Below are 17,103 nucleotides of genomic sequence, written 5' to 3'. Positions count from 1 at the left end.
CCTGTGTGCACGCACACGTATGTGCTGGCCTGTGCCTGTGTGCGTACATGTGTATGTGCTGGCTTGTGCCTGGCTGTGCACGCACACGCGTGTGTGCCTGCAGCCCCACGCACAGCCTCCCGTCCTCTGTGGCTAGTGGTGTGCTACTGATCCGTGCTGTAGGCTTCTGGGCAGATGGGAGCGTGCAGATGTGTTTGTGTGTGCAGATGTGTTTGTGTGCGCGGGTGCGTGTGTGCACGGATGCGTGTGCAGATGTTTGCATGGAGATGTGTGTGTGTGTGCAGATGTGTGTCTGCCGATGTGTTTCCGGGTGCTGATGTGTGTGGTTGCGTGCTTACTGGTGCTGGTGTGTTCGGGGACATGTGTGGATCCCACTGGTGTGTGTGTAGGTGTGTGAGCGCTTGTGTGGGCCAGATGTGTAGCTGCATGCGCTGATGTGTGCGTACAGACGTGTGCGTATATGTGCACACAGGCACCTGTGGAGACGCGTGTGGGGCTGCGCAGATGTGGCTGTGTGCTGGTGCATGTGTACAGACGGTGCACGTGCAGACGCGTGCGCGCAGAGCTACGCGTGGACACGCGTGAAGACGTGTGCGTGCAGCTGTGCGTCCAGCTGTGTGCGTGCAAATGAGCCCCTACCTGTGCAGATGCATGTCCAGATGCGGGCAGGCGGATGCACAGCCATGTGTGCGCGCACAGACGCATGTGCGGGCGCGCGTGGGCACAGGTGTGCGTGCAGAGGTGTGCGCGGAGATGCGTGTGCGCGCAGAGCCGCGGGCTGCCCCGCGCCCCCACAGCTGCCCACCGCCGGGCCAGCCCGCACCCCCAAACCCCGGGGGGGGCTGCGGGGGGCTGGCGGTCCCTTTAAGGCGGGCGCTCCGCGTCGGAGCGGGTGTGTGCGGTGTGTGCCTGTGTGTGTGCGCGGTGTGTGTGTGTGTTTGTGTGCCCGCCCCCGGCCCCGCCCCGGAGCTGCCAATCACCCGGCGGCCGCTTTGATGTCGGCAGCCCCGGGCCGCCGCGCCGCCGCGCTCGCACACGGGCACCGGGCGCTCCGTGCCGTCGGCTGCCGCCGCCCGCTGCTCCCAGGGGAACTTTCCGGGGCTCGGGGGGGTGGGGGGCGGCACGGGGGGGGGGGGCCCAGTGGAGCCCGGCATCCCGCAGCGCCTGCCCGCAGCCTGCCGAGCCCCCCGTGAGCCGCCGGGGGAGGGAGGGAGGGAAGGGGGGAAAGGAAAAGATTTAAGAAGGAAAAACAATTATAATTAATTTTCCTTTTTTTTTTTTTTAAGAAAGGAGTTAAAGGGAATTTGGAGAGGGGAAACAAAAAGTTGGAAAGAAAAAAAAAAAAACTTCAGAAAGAACAATTTCAAGAGGGAGCAGTTTTTTTTTTTTTTAAGAAAAAAAAATTGAGGGAGAAAAAAAAAAATAATAAGGCTTGATCCGGGCGGCGGAGAACAATACTCGCTGGGAAAGTTGCTGCGCGGCTCGGGAGGGAGCGGCGGGACGAAAATGCCGCAGCTGGGCAGCGGCGGCGGGGACGACCTGGGGGCCACCGACGAGATGCTGGCCTTCAAGGACGAGGGCGAGCAGGAGGAGAAGATCCCCGAGAACGCCTTCACGGAGCGCGACCTGGCCGACCTCAAGTCCTCGCTGGTGAACGAGTCGGAGGGCAGCGGCAGCCCGGCCGCCGCCGCCGCCGCCGACCCCGAGGTGAGCCGGGCCGGCCGCGCCGCCGCCCCCGCCGCGGCCCCGCGCCCCCCGGCCGCCAGCCCCGCTCTGCCTCTCCCTCTCCCCCCCATGCAGGCCATCAGGCGTGTGCAGGATCCGCAGAGGGTCTATCAGGAGAAGCTCCCGGACCACATGGATGATGGTCAGTCGCTGTGACGCCCGCGTGTCTGGGGAGGGGGTGTGGGTGGTGGGGGGGGGGGGGTGTCCCCATCCGCTGTCCCAGCTGGCCTCTCCCAGGCTGCCCCATCCAGCCGAGCCGGCCAAGTGCTCGCCATCCCCGGGCTGGCTGAGCCCCCCAGCCCCTGAGCCCTCCGCCCTGCAAGCCCCGGGAGCGAGGGATACGGGCCTGGCCGCCGCAGCCCCCCGGGGAGAGCCGCTGCTGAACCCAACGCACCCCCGGGGGACCCAGCACCCCCCACCAGCACCCTCTCCGAGGAGTATGGGGCAAAAAGCCTCCAAAAATGTGCTGTAACCTCTTCGGGTGCCCCCGAAGGCAGAGGAATCACCTGTCATAAGGCAAATCTTGATGGGGAACTTAAATTTTGGCAGGTATGAAGCATCAGGACCCAGGGATGTATAAAGGATCCGCGTATTCTGGCTACCCTTTCCTCATGCTCTCAGACCCTTACCTGCCCAATGGATCTATGTCACCTCTGGTGAGTGCGTCCTCTCCTTGTGGAGAAGTTTCGTGGCCTCTCTCACTGCTGAAGTGTGTTGCAGGTATTGTGCAGGCACCGACACGTGCTTTTTTTTCCTGATAAATTGCAGCTCTGTTTCTAAAATGCTGTTCTGCCCAAGCTGAAGGGAGAAGGAGTGGGAAGGGGGAAAGATGCTCGGCAGCAAGTGCCTGCTTAGCTCCGAATTTGCTGGAGGAGCTTCTTTTCCAATCTCCCCATCCTCTAGGTTCGCCTTTTACTCCTCCAGCAACCAAACCCAAATATCTCAGAATGCCCCTTCCTTTTTCTGGGTCACAGGCTTTGGAGGCGAGCAGCTTCTGGTGTTTGTGTTCAGGGATGTGGCCCGCAGCTTAGCTTCAGTTCGACGTTACCTGCTTGTAAAATGGCCAGGTTTTGGTCTGACGTTGGTTAGGGCTCTGTTGTGGCTGATGGCCCAGAAAGTGGATCTTCTGCTTCTAAAATGGCAATAGAGGCTTTCAGGAAAAGGCTTAATGCTGCTGGAGGACTATTCCTGTCGTCTTCCTGTAAAGTTTTTCCCCCTTGGGTCAGATCAGCTTTAGTAATTCCGTATATTCTAATGCTTCTAAGTTTTGCTATCTGAATAACTAAACTGAAGGCTTCCCTACAAAAGCTCTCTTTTCCGTCGCCATCTCTATCAGAACTTCAGAAAATAATGTCACGACATTGCAGCAGATAGTGCTCGTGTCGCTCCTGGAGAGCCAGCGTCGCTGCCTGCATTTCAGATGTTTCTCTGCATTTGCAGTCGGTCAATGAGAAAACACCGTTTGGTTTATTTCGGTTTTAGTTTTTAACCTCTAAAGGGATAAGGTTTAAGAGGATCTGCGGTGCCGTCCTTCGTTTCAACCATTTGCTGGCTAGAGGGGTAGGATGTTAAACTGGCGTTACGAAAAATGGATGGACCGTGGGGTACGAAACTCAAGTGAAAGTGGGATGAAATAGTGTTCCGTGGAATGACGGCCGTGCCTCCGCCCGACCCCGCTGGCTGCACGGCAGGAGGAGACGGGGCCCTCCGTGAGCCTGCCCGTACCCCAGCACCGCCCTTCCCAGGGAGCCGATTTCCCCGGCCGCAGGCTGTCATAACTGGGCCGAAGTCGGTGTGCGGGTGCTGAGGGTCTGTCCCTAAGTTTTGAAGTCTTCCTTCAGTTTACAGCCAGAAAAGATGCGTTTGCAAGGCAGGGCCAGTGTACGTTGTGGTAATCCTAATAAGCATTTTTTCTGTTGCTTCCCACCTCGTGTCCCTTCCCCCAGGTACCAGGTATCCCCCTCACCCCTCTAAAATATTAAGCTGCTCTCTTCTGCATAAATTTGAAATGATGATATTAAATTTGTCTTATTCAAACACATTTAGTTTGCTCCCTGGTATAGAATGTGGGTAAATTCAGAGTTACGTTAGCCCAGCAACTATTTGCTGTCGTAGAAATTTCTTATAATCTTAAAACCTTACTAGATGGGCAACGAAGTGCAGTAGCCTATTTATTAGCGATTAAGCTAGAAAGTAGATTGTGGTTTGTGAATCGCCTTTCCCCTTGACAATGTATTAAAAACCCCAGGGGTTACTGTCGCAGGAACGGACGGGAGTAAATAGGCTGCGCAGAACTCGGAGGGGAGCAAACGGAGGAGCGGAGAAGGACTGATCCCGTTCCCTTGGGAGCCACGGAAATCCTCCGCTGTCTCGGCCGGTTTTGCATAGGTCTGTTCGGATCAGGCAGCCCTTTATGTTGAGTGACTTAAAAAGCTGATTTGATGTTTTCAGCTAAAAATCTGTTACCTAGCAGACGCAGGAAGATTTCTTCCTCAGATAAAGGCTGGTCTTTTGGGTTTTCGACTTGGTACGATAGCTATTCTGATACATCTTTCCGGGCCATTTTGTCTTGTATTTATATTGACTGCGCAAAGGTTATCATAGTAAATTATGTATTGCTCTCATATAGATTTGTTGCCACTGTGTACATTATATAAAGCGTGGGCTATAATCTGGTGGCTGCTTCCAATAATTGAGGAGGTCAGATCTGTGACCGAAGATTGCAGATACTTAACCATCCATAAAAGTGTGTTTTAATTAACACTTTAGCACAAGTAGAGTCAGGGAGGAGGGTTGTGTGAGTGAATGGGATTACGTCTCACAGTCATGCGTCTGCTTGGTAGTGGAGATTGTGTTTTGGTTAATGAGGCTTCCCGGAAAAAGTTGTTTGCAGCTAGGATTAATTTCAGAATCTTCAAAAATAAAAATTAAAAAAAATTAACCCAGGAGTACTTTGGCAAACTGTCAGGGCTTTACATTTAACTGATTGAAAAATGTCATACAGCTCCCTGAAAAATGAAGGGGGGCCGGCGCCGAGGCTGCGGCTTGAGCCCCCACCCTGCGATGCACCGTAAAACCACTGTTTTTTTTTCTGCGGGCTCCCTCCGAACCCCAGCAGGGTGCTGCGAGCGGCACCGCAGCCGGCCTGGAGCGCCGGCCGGGGTGGGTGTGTCGCTACCGGCATTACCAGTGTCCTGCTTTCCTTTTTTCTTTCTTATATTCTCAGTGGCATCACTTTTGCTTTGTTACCCTCAAGGTGGCTGTAACCTGCTGTTAACGCTGCTCACCCCAGCATCCTGCTGGGCTCCCCGCACCTCCCCAGCCAAAATTGTCTCTTTCTACCAAAACACACCCACTTGTGTTTATGTACATGCTCTGGTATCGCTCCCGAGTGATGCACTGAGCGTGTCCGGGTACCTGACATCAGCAGAACGCCAAGCCCAGCTGACGTCCCCGGCCAGCAGCAGGATGTGGCAAGAGCCACCCTGCAGCGGGCAGATCCCGGGCGCTCGTTCGGCTCGGTGGGCCACCGCTGCCGCAGGTGGCAAACGCCGGTTTATGGTAGTTCAGCTGGAGCGATGCTGGTGTGAGCATGCGCAAGCATCCGGGACTGGCAGGAGAGCTAGCCAAGGGAGAAGGGAGGGCGGGGGGGTGGCCGGGGCACGCAGGTGAAGGTGCTGCTGGAGCTGAGCCCGGGTGTCCCGAGTTTTGGGAGCGTGCTGTGAAGCCCCGTCGGCTGGCCGGGCTGGGGAGGGCACGCGCTCGGTGAAGGGTGTTAAGAGCATCTCTGCGCAGACTGTGCACGCATCCGAAATCTTGAAATTTTGCAAGGCACCAGGGGAACCGTTTCTCACCCAGCTCTCGCATGTCGCATGCGTGGTGGTTCGTGACTCTGCTGTGACTCTCCTGGACCTCTCAAAGTCCAGCTTTTCCCAGAGTGGAATATATAGGATTCGCTGGTTAAAAATCTGCAAGAAACTTCCAAAGAATATTAACAAGTTGAGGAACTGTTTTTCTAAATGAAATATAAAATCATAAAACTATATCCTTTTTTAAATAGTACAAATGACTTTAAATCAAATTAAGGTACATCCTTAGTAAGAACACCAGCCTTTTAGGTGGTTACAAACATTAGAGGTCAGACATGGTCAAACATGTTAACACTTTGATCAGATTAAAATATTTTTCTTGCTACAGTTGTATAATTGAGTTTAGACCCGAGGGGGTTTTCTGAACATTGTTATATCTTGTACCATGTGGTAGTTAAATGGTAGAAGGAGCACTTATAAGTTTCTTTAAGTTCCTTTTGTAAATAGGTTTATAAAATAGGGGAATGAACCGTGCTGCCCCATAAGTAGGGCACAAGCTCGCCCCACGCCAGCCGGTGGGGGAGCTCCTTCTGTGCACCACCGTTACGTGTAATGAGCATGTGAGGTGTGTGAAGGCAGAATTAAAATGTTTTCTGTATAAAGCTGAGGTACTGGACCTTCCTGTCTGTGTGAGAAACAGAGGTCCAAGAGCCTCTATTTCTCTGGAAAACAGACACGACCTGATTTTCTTAGTTATTAAGGTGTCTAAGCAGAGTTTGCGTAGGAGCGCAAGGGTGGTGGGAGCTTCCCAAGCTCTGCACATCTGAAGTCCCCAAATGAGACGGCAGGCCTGGGAAATAACGCCGACGTCCAGAGCCCGGTCCCTGCGGTCGGCCGGGCTCCTCGCGCTTGGCTCCCGTTCAGTGGGTTTGAAACGTCCCCTTGGGCAGGGCAAGATGCAAGTGCAGCTACCGCTGGCCTGAGGCCATGGGTCCCAAACGCCCGACGTGAGGTGGGAAAGCGTGGAGCTGAAAGTCTCCCGCTGCCCTTTGCCCCCTCGGGACGCGGCGGCTGAGCCCTGGAACGCGGCCGATCCTGCTGCAGCCCCCGTCCCCCAAGGCCGCTCCGTCCCGGCGCGGGAGGAGGCTGTTGCCCCCGCAGCAGTTGGCGGAAGGAAATCTGCAGCTCGGCTGCTTCTGTGTAGAAGTCCCTCTGCCCTCGCTTGCACCGTCGGGGCAATAGTTCAGTTTTGCTTTTTCCTGCGTCGAGTTCTGACCCTGTTGAAGCCAGTGGGGAAAACTCCCCGGAGTCGCCCTGCGCCGGGGATGCGTCGCTGCCGCGTCCCTCTCCGGATGCCGCGCGTGGAGCGAGGGCAGCTGCGAGCCAACGGCAGCTCCGCGCGTTACCGGCCGTGCCCGCCACTCCGGGAGAGCCGCGTCGCCGGCAGCTTCCCGGCCGGGTTCCCCGCCAGCGGGGCTTGCGCTACGGGACCTCGCCGGCACGGTACCCGGTCCCCACAAATTGTTATATTCCCAGCAGAAAGCGTTAGGAGTGCAGTGGCTGCCGACGGACGTCCCGGCAGACAGACAGACGAATAATTTGTTCCCTCCTGACCAGAGCGAATCCACTTCTTCCAGCTCTTCTTCCTAGCTTGAAATAGGATAATGGTGAAAATAATTTTTTGTATTAAAGCGTAATGTTGGATAGGTGGATGTACCGAGGCACAGGGCTTCCGAGGTCATTTATTGCATGTCTGATTCAGCCTCGGTTCCCCCCCAAGGAAAATTCTTGTGTTAATTTCTGAGTTCATATCACACCCTCAATTTTGAAGCAGAACTTCCCTTTGAAATAAATTAGAGAGTTCTGCTTAAGAAGCAGTGACATGATACAGCACTGCCTGTGTGTGGTCTAATATAACCTTATTTTTAAAATCGTTTGGAATGAAAAAAAGAAAAAGAAAAATGTCACAGGGAAACAAAAGCAAGTGTTTTATGTAAATCCGTGCATGTGAATAAGTGTGCACGTGATTCAGACAGTTCAACAATATCTGCTCTCCCACTGGGATTCCTTCGCAGGCTACCCTGGAACTGGCTTCCCGGGCGCGGGATGCTTTGTCGGTGGGGAGTTGCTATGAGATTGTGTACGGTAAAGGCACCGTTCCTGCAAGCTCCCAACTGTTGCTGTTTGCGAAGCGTTATTAACTCAACCGATTGAGAATTTGGAGAAAAGCAAAATCTAACATCGACCCAAGCTCCCAAAGCTCATCCATGTTTAATCATTAATATTTTTGAAATGTTAACTGTGAAGAACGAAGTGATTTGGGGGTGAGCGGCACACAATGTGTCCAGGATGAAAGAACAGAGCTGGTCTGGTATCCAGAGCTTTAACTGAGAGACGGGGAGGGCGGCGAGGAGCTCTGCCACGCGCTCGCGTGTCGCTTCGCAGCTTGCAGTCCTCTCCTACCGTAACTCTGCAGGCACCACTGAATTCCTGCGTGCGGGTGGAAACACTGACGAATCCGTACGGTCGGGTGTGCTGGCATTTGCTGTTCCGAGGTACCCGTCAAGTCACCGCGCGTGTGTTCTGTGACTAAACAGACACGGCCGACTCCGTAGGGATGACTCTCTTGACTGCGCTCATAGATCATCTGTGAAGGGCCAGATCCTAATCGCAGGCTGAACCCCTCTCTATCTGTAGCCTGATCTGCAAGTGAAGCAGGTTTTCAGGGTACGGGTGGTGTGAGCCGCACACCTAAGATTGCAGTCTGGTCCGGGCTGTGTGTGTCTGTGTGTACATGACGTGATGGGTATTGGTAGAGCGCAGTCAAGTGCTAAGAAACATCAGTAGTTTTGAGGAAACATCTTCAGCTTGCCATAAATTTCACACCCGCAGTTCTTTGTCTGCCCTTTGGCCGTGAGTGATTCAGCAAGACCGAATTTAGTCCTTTTTTCATACTGGTTGGCCTTTGAGCTCCCTCACTTATCCACCGTAGAGAAGGTGAAGGAAGGACCCATGCATCTGTGAGCATCGTGGCTGCTCACGGGGAGGCTGCGCTGGACAGGGCGCGTTCGGGTGAACAGCCGTTGAGCACGTGCTGCCATTCTATTACTAAAATCTCCTGCACCGCGTGTAAGTCACAGATCCCTCAAGAAAACCTCAAGGATTGTCTTCTCCCGTCTGTTGCATTGATTTGAAGAGGGACTAGATGCCGGACATCCCCAGCACTGTCCTCTTGGAGAGGGCACTGCCACCGCGGGAGCTTCTCTCCATCCCACCCCTCCGAGGCTTTGGGCTGTCTGCAGCCATCCCGTAACGCCTCTCCTTCGTTTGCTGCTGCTGTTTTCCTCGGTTTCCCATGCCTTTGCCACTCCAGCTCGCTGCTCTTGGTGCTGGGAGATGGCTTACGTCAGCATCTCTCCCAGCCTGAGGTATATATGCTCTTACCTCATCATTTACCGATGGTGGGTGGAGGGCACGGAAATAGGTACGAGCTGCTTCCTGAACTCGTTGCAGAGCCGCTGCAGCAGGGAGAACCTCTCAGCCTGACCGAACGCCAGGTTGGTGCCAAGCTGGGACGCGTGAGCCCCCACCCCACACACAGGCTCTTTCATGTGCTATTCTCCCAAATCTCCCTTTAAAAAATAGGCTATAACATGATACTGGCTCATTAATCTCTGCGTCCGGAGGATGAAGCAAAGGTTCGGCAGGAGGATGGGTGACTCAGGGGGTTGGTAACAGGATACAGAGCTGTTCGTTTCCTTGCTTCCAGTTTTAATCCAGCTGAATCAGTAAAGACCAAACGCCTGCGCTGTCTGCTGGCTTGTCCAGCAGTCTGTCCGGGCGGGCACGGCCCCCTCTGGCCCCCGGGCGGGGCGAGCGTTTCCCAGCGGGAATGAGGCGATGTCCCGGGAACCTGCAAGGTCGGGGCCGAACCCGCTGCGAGGGTCCGCCGAGGTCTTGGCTCGCAAACCCGCCCGCGTCGTTCCTCGAGGGGAGCGACTGCAGGGGCGCGCACCCCTGCGCCTCCGTCGCGGTGATCTCGGACAAAGAGCTCTCGCCGTCGCCTCCGTACGGAGCAACGTACCGCTGCTCTGTCCTGTGGCCCTTTCTCTCATTTTTGCCTTTGGGTCTTTATAATTTCTGGCCGTTCCCGAGGTTACGAAGGACTATTCCACCACCGCTGCCTCTGCGAAGCGGTTTGGCGGAGACGGCGGGACGTTGGGTCAATGCTGAGGATGAGGAGGGTTAGCAAACCCCGGCAGGACTAGCGGTACCCATCCAGAGCATCCCCCAGGCCGGAGGCGCCGGGCAGGAGGTCACCGGAGAGGCTTTAAACCAGCGTTCCTCTCCCGTCCGCTGCTTCTGTGCTAAACGCAGCTCAGCTGCACCGAAAAGAATCTGGTTCATTGTGTTTCACGGGGTCCCAAAATTAGTGTTTTGTTAAACAAAACAATAAACTCAACAATGCTGTGGTAAGTTTTCGAAACCAAAGTAAAGCTGGATACTAGAATCTAGAGCACTTTTCCCCTCCGGTTATAACAACTTTACATTTGATTAAATGATAGGCAAAAAAATAAGTCTGAACAGTACCTCCTTTGTTCCATTGAGAATCTGGAACTATAATGTACAAAGTACACGTCTGCCTTGAAGAGCTACACAGTAATCATGGACTGACCAAAAAAAGGCTTTTTTTTTTTTTTTTTTTAAGTGATTCAACTTGTATGCTATATGTTGAATTTGTTTTCTGCTGTGGTTTGCTCTGAGGAATAGCAGACACGAGCGTAAACAGAGGTTCTCCTCTGATGGGACTTAACACAAAAGCAGAATGTGAAAGCCGAGGATTGTAAAGTATGCTTGACTCAGCACGAGGGGGACGCAATTATAAACACGCTTGTGGACGAAGCGCTGGGGAGACACTCTTCCCAGCAAAACGCTCAGAAAGGATCAGAAATGTGGAATTTTTATTCTAACGCTGAGGAGATGGCACTGCGGAGATTGCTTTCCTGTTTAGGAAATAAACCATCGTAAGAGCTACCGCATGAAAATTCGTTGTTCTTAGCACGGCGAGGCTGATGAGTTGCTTCTCGTTACGTGCCGCTGCCCTGGAATTACTGGTGAGGGAGCGAGGAGGAGTTGTCGTCTTCTACAAACCTTGCTTTGTATGAATTTGCCCTAAAAGAAGAAAGGCCAAGTCTAACGTGGGAGACAGTGCACAACCCCTGACACCAGCGTACCCGAGGTCGAAATTTGGCCTTTGAGCTTCAGCGTCCTGCTATAACTTACATAGTGTGGCATTGCCAGCTTTGAAATCGACCGTCCAAAGGGACGCGCGGATTGAGGAATCCAGGTGACGTTTTGTGGGATGGCATCGTGCTGGGCTGAGTATTCCTTTGGGACAGCCCGTACTGTCACATAGGATAAATTAAAATAGGCATATGAGCCCTAAATCTAGAACAGAAGCAATGATAGAAAATAAGAAATAAAATTTTTAAAAGAAAAACAAACAAAAAAGCACCCCAACCTTTTTGTTTAACTTTCTCTGATACAAAGCAATTTCTCCAGGACTGTGCACCATATGAAACACATTATAAATGCTCTTGTAAAATCCACATCATTATACCACATGAAAGGCTGGGTCCTAAAAATAGCCATTCAGAGAGGATGCAGGCTAGTAGCAATTTCGGTGATCATGAAATAGTTGTGTTGACATCTCTATGCATGCACACCCACAGAAAGCTTTGACTTTTGAATATTCTTAGCAACATTTGTGCTTTATGGAATTTTCCACGTTCTGGTCCCATGAATAGTCTCTTACCCGGGGTGTTCCTTTCTGATCTTATCCCCTGGTTTCTAACCCTGATTTTATTGAGAAAATGGGTAAATGATTTTTTTTTTTTTTAATTTTACGTGAAACTCTTTCCTTGCTATCAGTTTGACAGCAGTTGAGAGTATCAGTTTTACTTCCCTGTCTCCTATCAATGGAAATATTTTCTTTTTGCTTCACTAGACCCACAGATCCCTGATATTTTGAAGGGCTAACTCTCAAAATGTAAACCTAGAGCATTAGATGATAACACGGGGAGCTGCCACATCTACCCAGCCTTTGTATCTGCTGTAGTATTCAAAAGAAAGTAAATGAAATCTGCAGTAATTACACAGTAATGTATCCACAACAAAAAATTTCTTCCTCATCCCAGCGATCAGAACTTGGCTTTTGTTTTGTAATATGAAAGGATGCAGCCTCCTGGCTTCGGTGTGTTTGCAGCAAAGCCCTGGCTGGGGTAAACTGCCATAGCTCTGGGATAGACAACAGAGTCCTGCCAACCGATATCACCTGGAGATCTTTTTGAAGAGCTCATCAGATTTTATTTTATTGCTGTTGTGTTTCGGTTTTAGCTTGTTATTTGTTTGAGATCATTACTATAGGGATAGCTTTCTGAAAAACGTTTGAATCTTCAGCGCTGATCTCGTGTTTGCATTTTTCTTTTATAAGAAAAGATAGGGATGCTGGAGATTGCACCTTCAAACACGAGGCTGTCTGAAGGTTGCGGTTTAAGCCTGTCCAGGGTTTTTAGTGTGTGGCCCTTCTAAAGCCAGTTGGAAACAGTCTATTTCCTCAAAATAAGTTTGCTTTTGGAATTGGAGCAAAATCTTTGGAGATAGCGAATGAAATAAGAGGGTGTTGAAGAAAATGACATTGCTTCTTAAATAGCTGGCATGAAAATCGTTAAGTTTGAAGTTTCATTCAAATCAGATGTAGCTGTGGTTGTAACGGGGCAGGACACAAACTCTTCCAGCAATGCAACTGGGAGTGATTCACTGCGAGACTCTCAGTCGTTCTCCGGGTTGTTTTAACTCAAGGGCAGCTCTTGTCCCTTGTCCATCTCTGGAGTCCTTTTCCGATGGAAACAGCCCCTCAAGTTTCTAGATCAATCAGTGGAATTCTTGCGGGCTGTTAGCAACTTTGAAGAATCAAATGCTGTAAAGTGACATCACAGAAATGTGTTTGCTGTTGCGAATTTAGCTCCCTAAAACAGCTGGACCGGGGGACATGGGAACACCTTGACAAGGCAATAATTTTATCCAAACCTCATAGAGTAAAAGCATTCATTCCTAAACACAGTCAGCAGGAATTTAAGGATATATTTCCAACGAAGTACTAAGATGTTTTGGCTCTTGTTGGCATACACGCTCTGTATAATACAACAGTTACTGCTATTTAGAAAAAGCCAAAAGGTTTTTGAACAGTTCTGGCTTGAAGTTAACATCATGCCCAAGTCCTTCTGTGTTTTCCACAATTAATTTGATGGCTGAAAACAGAGTTATATCTGGACATGTAAGTTTTCTGCTATCCAGGTGAACTCTGTGCTTTTTCTGCTAGGAGCAGAATTCAGGTAAAAAAACTAAATGGGTGCTGCTGGGCTGGGCTTACGGGACCTCTGGCAGCTCCTCAACACAAGAGTTGTTGCAGAGAAAATTTAATTTCTTTGCTCAAGAGGACAGAAAATTACCTGATATGTCAGCGCCAGTTGCTTGGTTATTGGCATCTACTGGGGATAGTATATAACTACATGCATATATTTAAACTTTGCAAAGTAAAATGTTTTAGAGCTATAATATACTGTTTGTACTGATCTAGTACGTAGATCCGTCCATAAATGCATCCTGAGGGATGAGGCAGGCTGCAGTGAACCCCCGAAAGATCAGCTCCCGTATCCAAAAGCATCACTCTTCATCCCGATCTTCTTCTGAGAGCAGTGCTGTGGTAAACGCCTGGCTCCCGGGCGGGTGCGTAGCCGTCTGCTCCGGGTGGGAGCTGCCCCTCTCCTGCCTGCGCCCAGCGAGTTCGTTTGATACGGAGCCGAGCGATCCTCTTACCGGCGAGCACCAGGTGCCGTGTCAGACACAGGTAAACAGCCAAATAAACAGCCATTAGTAACACCCGTTGTTTATGTGTTAACACAGGATGTTCTCAAAATCAGGTAAGAAGTGAGGCATGTTACCAAGTTTTGTAGCAGAGGAACCGGATAGTCTTGTAACTGCCGCGCAGGGCTGCGGCGGAGGAAGCGCGGTTTTATCCCAGCTTCTGCTCCCAGTCCCCCAGGAGCTTGTTTTTCCGTGACTCAGTTTCCCCCAGGAGCGTTGTGAAGCTTTATCGTTTCACGTGTAAGCGATGTTCAGAGAGCACTGCAGGGAAGGCCACGTCGATACTGAAAAAACCCATAAAACCCAACACAGGCTGCTACGAGAGGGGATGTTGCAGAAATGATCAGAGAAGGACTAGCCAAAAAAAAGTAAGCTGTGCTGCTTATTAAACCATTTATTTCAAGATATTAAACAAATTGCAATTTCATAATCTTTTAGCAAGTTGCAGGTGGCCGTAAAACCACAACTCCTTCAAGGCGGTTGGCGTCTTTTCTTGCTTTAAAAACAAATCCCTTTTTCAGCCTAAACGGTAACTTCATAGAGTGGCGTTAGTTGGATGGGAACGACGACTGGATGGTCCAACACGTTGTCTCAAATAGACGTGTCGTACGAATCCGCGCTATTAAACCGAGGACAAAATGTCATGTCTTATTTACCCGCTTGTAATACGCTGAAGAGCACAACCTCCCGGATTGCACAGCATAGCTTTTGGACACATGTACCAAACCCCTGGATGCATAATTCAAATTCCTTCTCATGAAGAATGAGCCTATTTATCTTGGAACCTTTTTTACTTAAACGGTAATCTCTAGGAAATCATTTGTTAACAGGAGTTAGCTGCCAGTTTGTCAGTTAATGGCTTGAGGCAAAGTCAGAAGCGAATGAAATCTTTTCCAGGGAGATGCTGCTGTCGCATGTGGTGCAGAAAGGTTTACAACAGCGGTAGAGGAGGCGGACAGATGAGTTCAGGCCAACTTTTAGAAACACGAGGAAAACTCAGCACGATGGGGTAGAGATGGCCGTTTTGCTCGCCCGTCCCTTTGTGAAACATTAAAGCCATCAGTCGTGCCCGTGTCAACTTCTAAGCCTAAATTTTCCTTACTGGAGGCTCCAGGTGTGAGCACGCGGAGGCCAAAACCACACGTTTTTGTGGTGGCTGAGGCTCTGCCTCGCATCCCAGGCAGCTCCGCATCCCAGGCAGCTCCCCATCCCGGGCACCTCCGCATCCTGCGCAGCTCCGCATCTCTGCGCTCCGTCACGGGAGAGCCGGGGCGCAGCCCCCCCAGCCCAGTCGGGTGCCGCGGGACGTCTGCCAGGGCAGCAGAGTCCTCCAGCTCTCAGACATTATCGTTTCTCTATAAAAGTCTAGCAGCGAGTTTCAGTTAGGTAATGAGAGTTATCTGATTTCTCTTTAATCTGAGCAGCATCGCCGCAGCGCGATAACCTCGACTCGCTGTTTATCTCGTGCTCGGTGCTGCAGGGAGAAAAGCGGCAAGAACGGGTGAAAATTCACTGGAAAAAGAGCTGAGAAAAGTCGTCCTAATCTATACCAAATCCCTCCTGCTTGCAGCAGAAGCGGGTGAGAAATAACTGCCCCGAGTAGAAACTCTCCCATGAAGCCACAAAATCCAGCTGAAGTAAATACCACTTCCCTGCAGCGTTATCTCCCACTCTGTGCTGTCTACCCACAGAGGATGGTAGGGTGTAGGAACTGGCAGGGGATTAATGGCAGCCTGGTTCATAAAAAACTCTGCTGCCAGAAGGACGTGGGACCCAGACATAAGTAAAGAGGGGCTGGTTCTCTCTGCAGATGCCCCCAAGTGCTATTTGTCTGAGAGCAGATTTTCCCACAGATCTTTGGCCTTCATATTATTTGAAGAACCCCCTCTGCAGCTGCAATCCTTCCCTCCCCCGAGGGAAAAACAGGGTGGTAACTTTTTGAACTGAATGGTGTGGAGGTTTAGGAGTACTGCCATGGGAGGGGAAGATTTGGCTCATTAGCGTGGAACATTGTGTTGCCAGGAACAGAGTTTTGGGGCAGAACTAATAACATGGAAGCAGATGCAGTCAGCTTTTATTAAACTGGTTTGTAGATGACTTTAAATAGGCAACAGTTGTATCTGGGGCTCTCCTTGCGAAAGGCGGAATGGCAGACCCCAGCAGCAGAGCCTGGCTTAGATGCTGGCTAACAAGTACAGAGAAGCCAACCAAATCTCTGGGTCTAAGGAAAAGTTCCTCCCAAATGTATCTGGGAAGAAAACAAACAACAAAAGACTTTGTGGTTGTGTTATATTCTTTAAATTTTTACAGTCCACGCATCTTACTTGGAGCAAGGAACAGCTGTAGAGTCATATAGTCTGAAGGACCCAGCATTATATCAGCTCTTCTTTATCATGGTGTATCATCTCCTCTACGCCATGGACTCCTGAATTTCACTCAGTTACCCCAATAGCTGGATGTATCATTAACTGCTTGACAGTGCATTACAGGTAGAGATGGATAAATTAATCTCCAAGCCAAGTTTTGAAGCACTTCTCCCTTGAACCACCCTTTCTGTAGCGCTAATTAACTCTGTAATGCTTATCTGCATCGGTGATGGTTGGGTGCCATTTCCTGACACATGGCATTCCACGGCCACCAGTAACGATGGGTTGAACTCGCTCTGTAATTGCCTTACACGAGCACACAGGTTGGAATGACCATCAGCCAAATACAAATTGCCCATCTTGAGCAGCTACCAGAATCGAGCAAGGCTGTTGATACCTCCAAGAAGTCACCACAGAAACCATCTATCCCTCTGCCAGACCCAGCAATGACTATTGCTGTGCATCCTTACCATGTCTTTCTGGTCCTTCACCAACCTCCGTGCAGCCTGGACTAACCGTCCGGCTTTCATGAGGGTGTCAGGAATGATCAACCCCTTGTCAACGCAATTGAGCCTGCAAACCTCTGTAGAGGTGCCCGTTGGATTTCTGACTTCTCCATAGACGTTCATTAGCTGTCGCGTCCTTCCGCGCCAACTCCAGCCACCATTTCACAGAGCAAAGAGCACCGTCCAGAAATCCTTTCTCTGCTCTGCGCATCCGGGAGCAGCCTGACATACGCACCAGGTCTTCATTGATGTGCTCCTCGCAGCCTCGTCATCCCGGGCTGGCTGAATAAGGCACGAAGAATCCCATTTGAATGCTGTACTCCATCCTACCTTTGTTGTGCAATACTTTTTTCTCAGGCAGTTTCTAATCTAGAGATTTTCTGGGATCTGTGCATGGCGTGAAGGGAAGTCTCCTCATCACCTCGGGTTCTGTCTTTCAGTACCAAGTGTTTAAGACATAATTCTAGGCGTCCAGGGCTTGCTTTCTCTTTGTGTCTCCTTTGCTGTTGCTTTCATTTACTAACATGTTGAACTTCAAAGTCTATTCTTTCTCCTTCCTAATTTTTATGGAAAAAATGGTCTGAACCCCATTTGCATTGCCTCCCTGAGGATACTGGCAATCCTTAATCCTATATATTAAAGAATCTCAGTTTTCCCAGCAGCCTTTTATTCTGGGACTACTCTTCCACTCTGTTTTCTCCTTGGAATTCTCTCCTGTGGTTCAAAATTGCTCTTCACGGTACCCCTGACCCCTCTCACTTTCTGTTATGA

General features: G+C 50.7%; 1 protein-coding gene across 3 annotated transcripts in view; it reads left to right on the top strand.

Moving 5' to 3' along the window:
- Positions 1-654: 654 nt before the first annotated feature.
- Positions 655-17,103, top strand: part of TCF7 (transcription factor 7) — a 75,189-nt gene continuing 58,740 nt past the window's right edge. For all 3 annotated transcript variants that reach the window (XM_082006107.1, XM_082006108.1, XM_082006109.1), the window contains exons 1-3: positions 655-1,707; positions 1,801-1,867; positions 2,275-2,381. In XM_082006107.1, coding sequence (XP_081862233.1) covers positions 1,507-1,707; positions 1,801-1,867; positions 2,275-2,381 — 375 coding nt within the window. In that variant the 5' untranslated portion in view covers positions 655-1,506. The remainder of the gene's footprint in view (positions 1,708-1,800; positions 1,868-2,274; positions 2,382-17,103) is intronic.

This window comes from Phaethon aethereus (assembly GCF_964289735.1).
Source record: "Phaethon aethereus genome assembly, chromosome: 14".
Classification (NCBI taxonomy): Eukaryota; Metazoa; Chordata; class Aves; order Phaethontiformes; family Phaethontidae; genus Phaethon; species Phaethon aethereus.
Note: the sequence above shows the minus strand (reverse complement) of the source record. Positions and strands in the feature narration are given on the sequence as shown.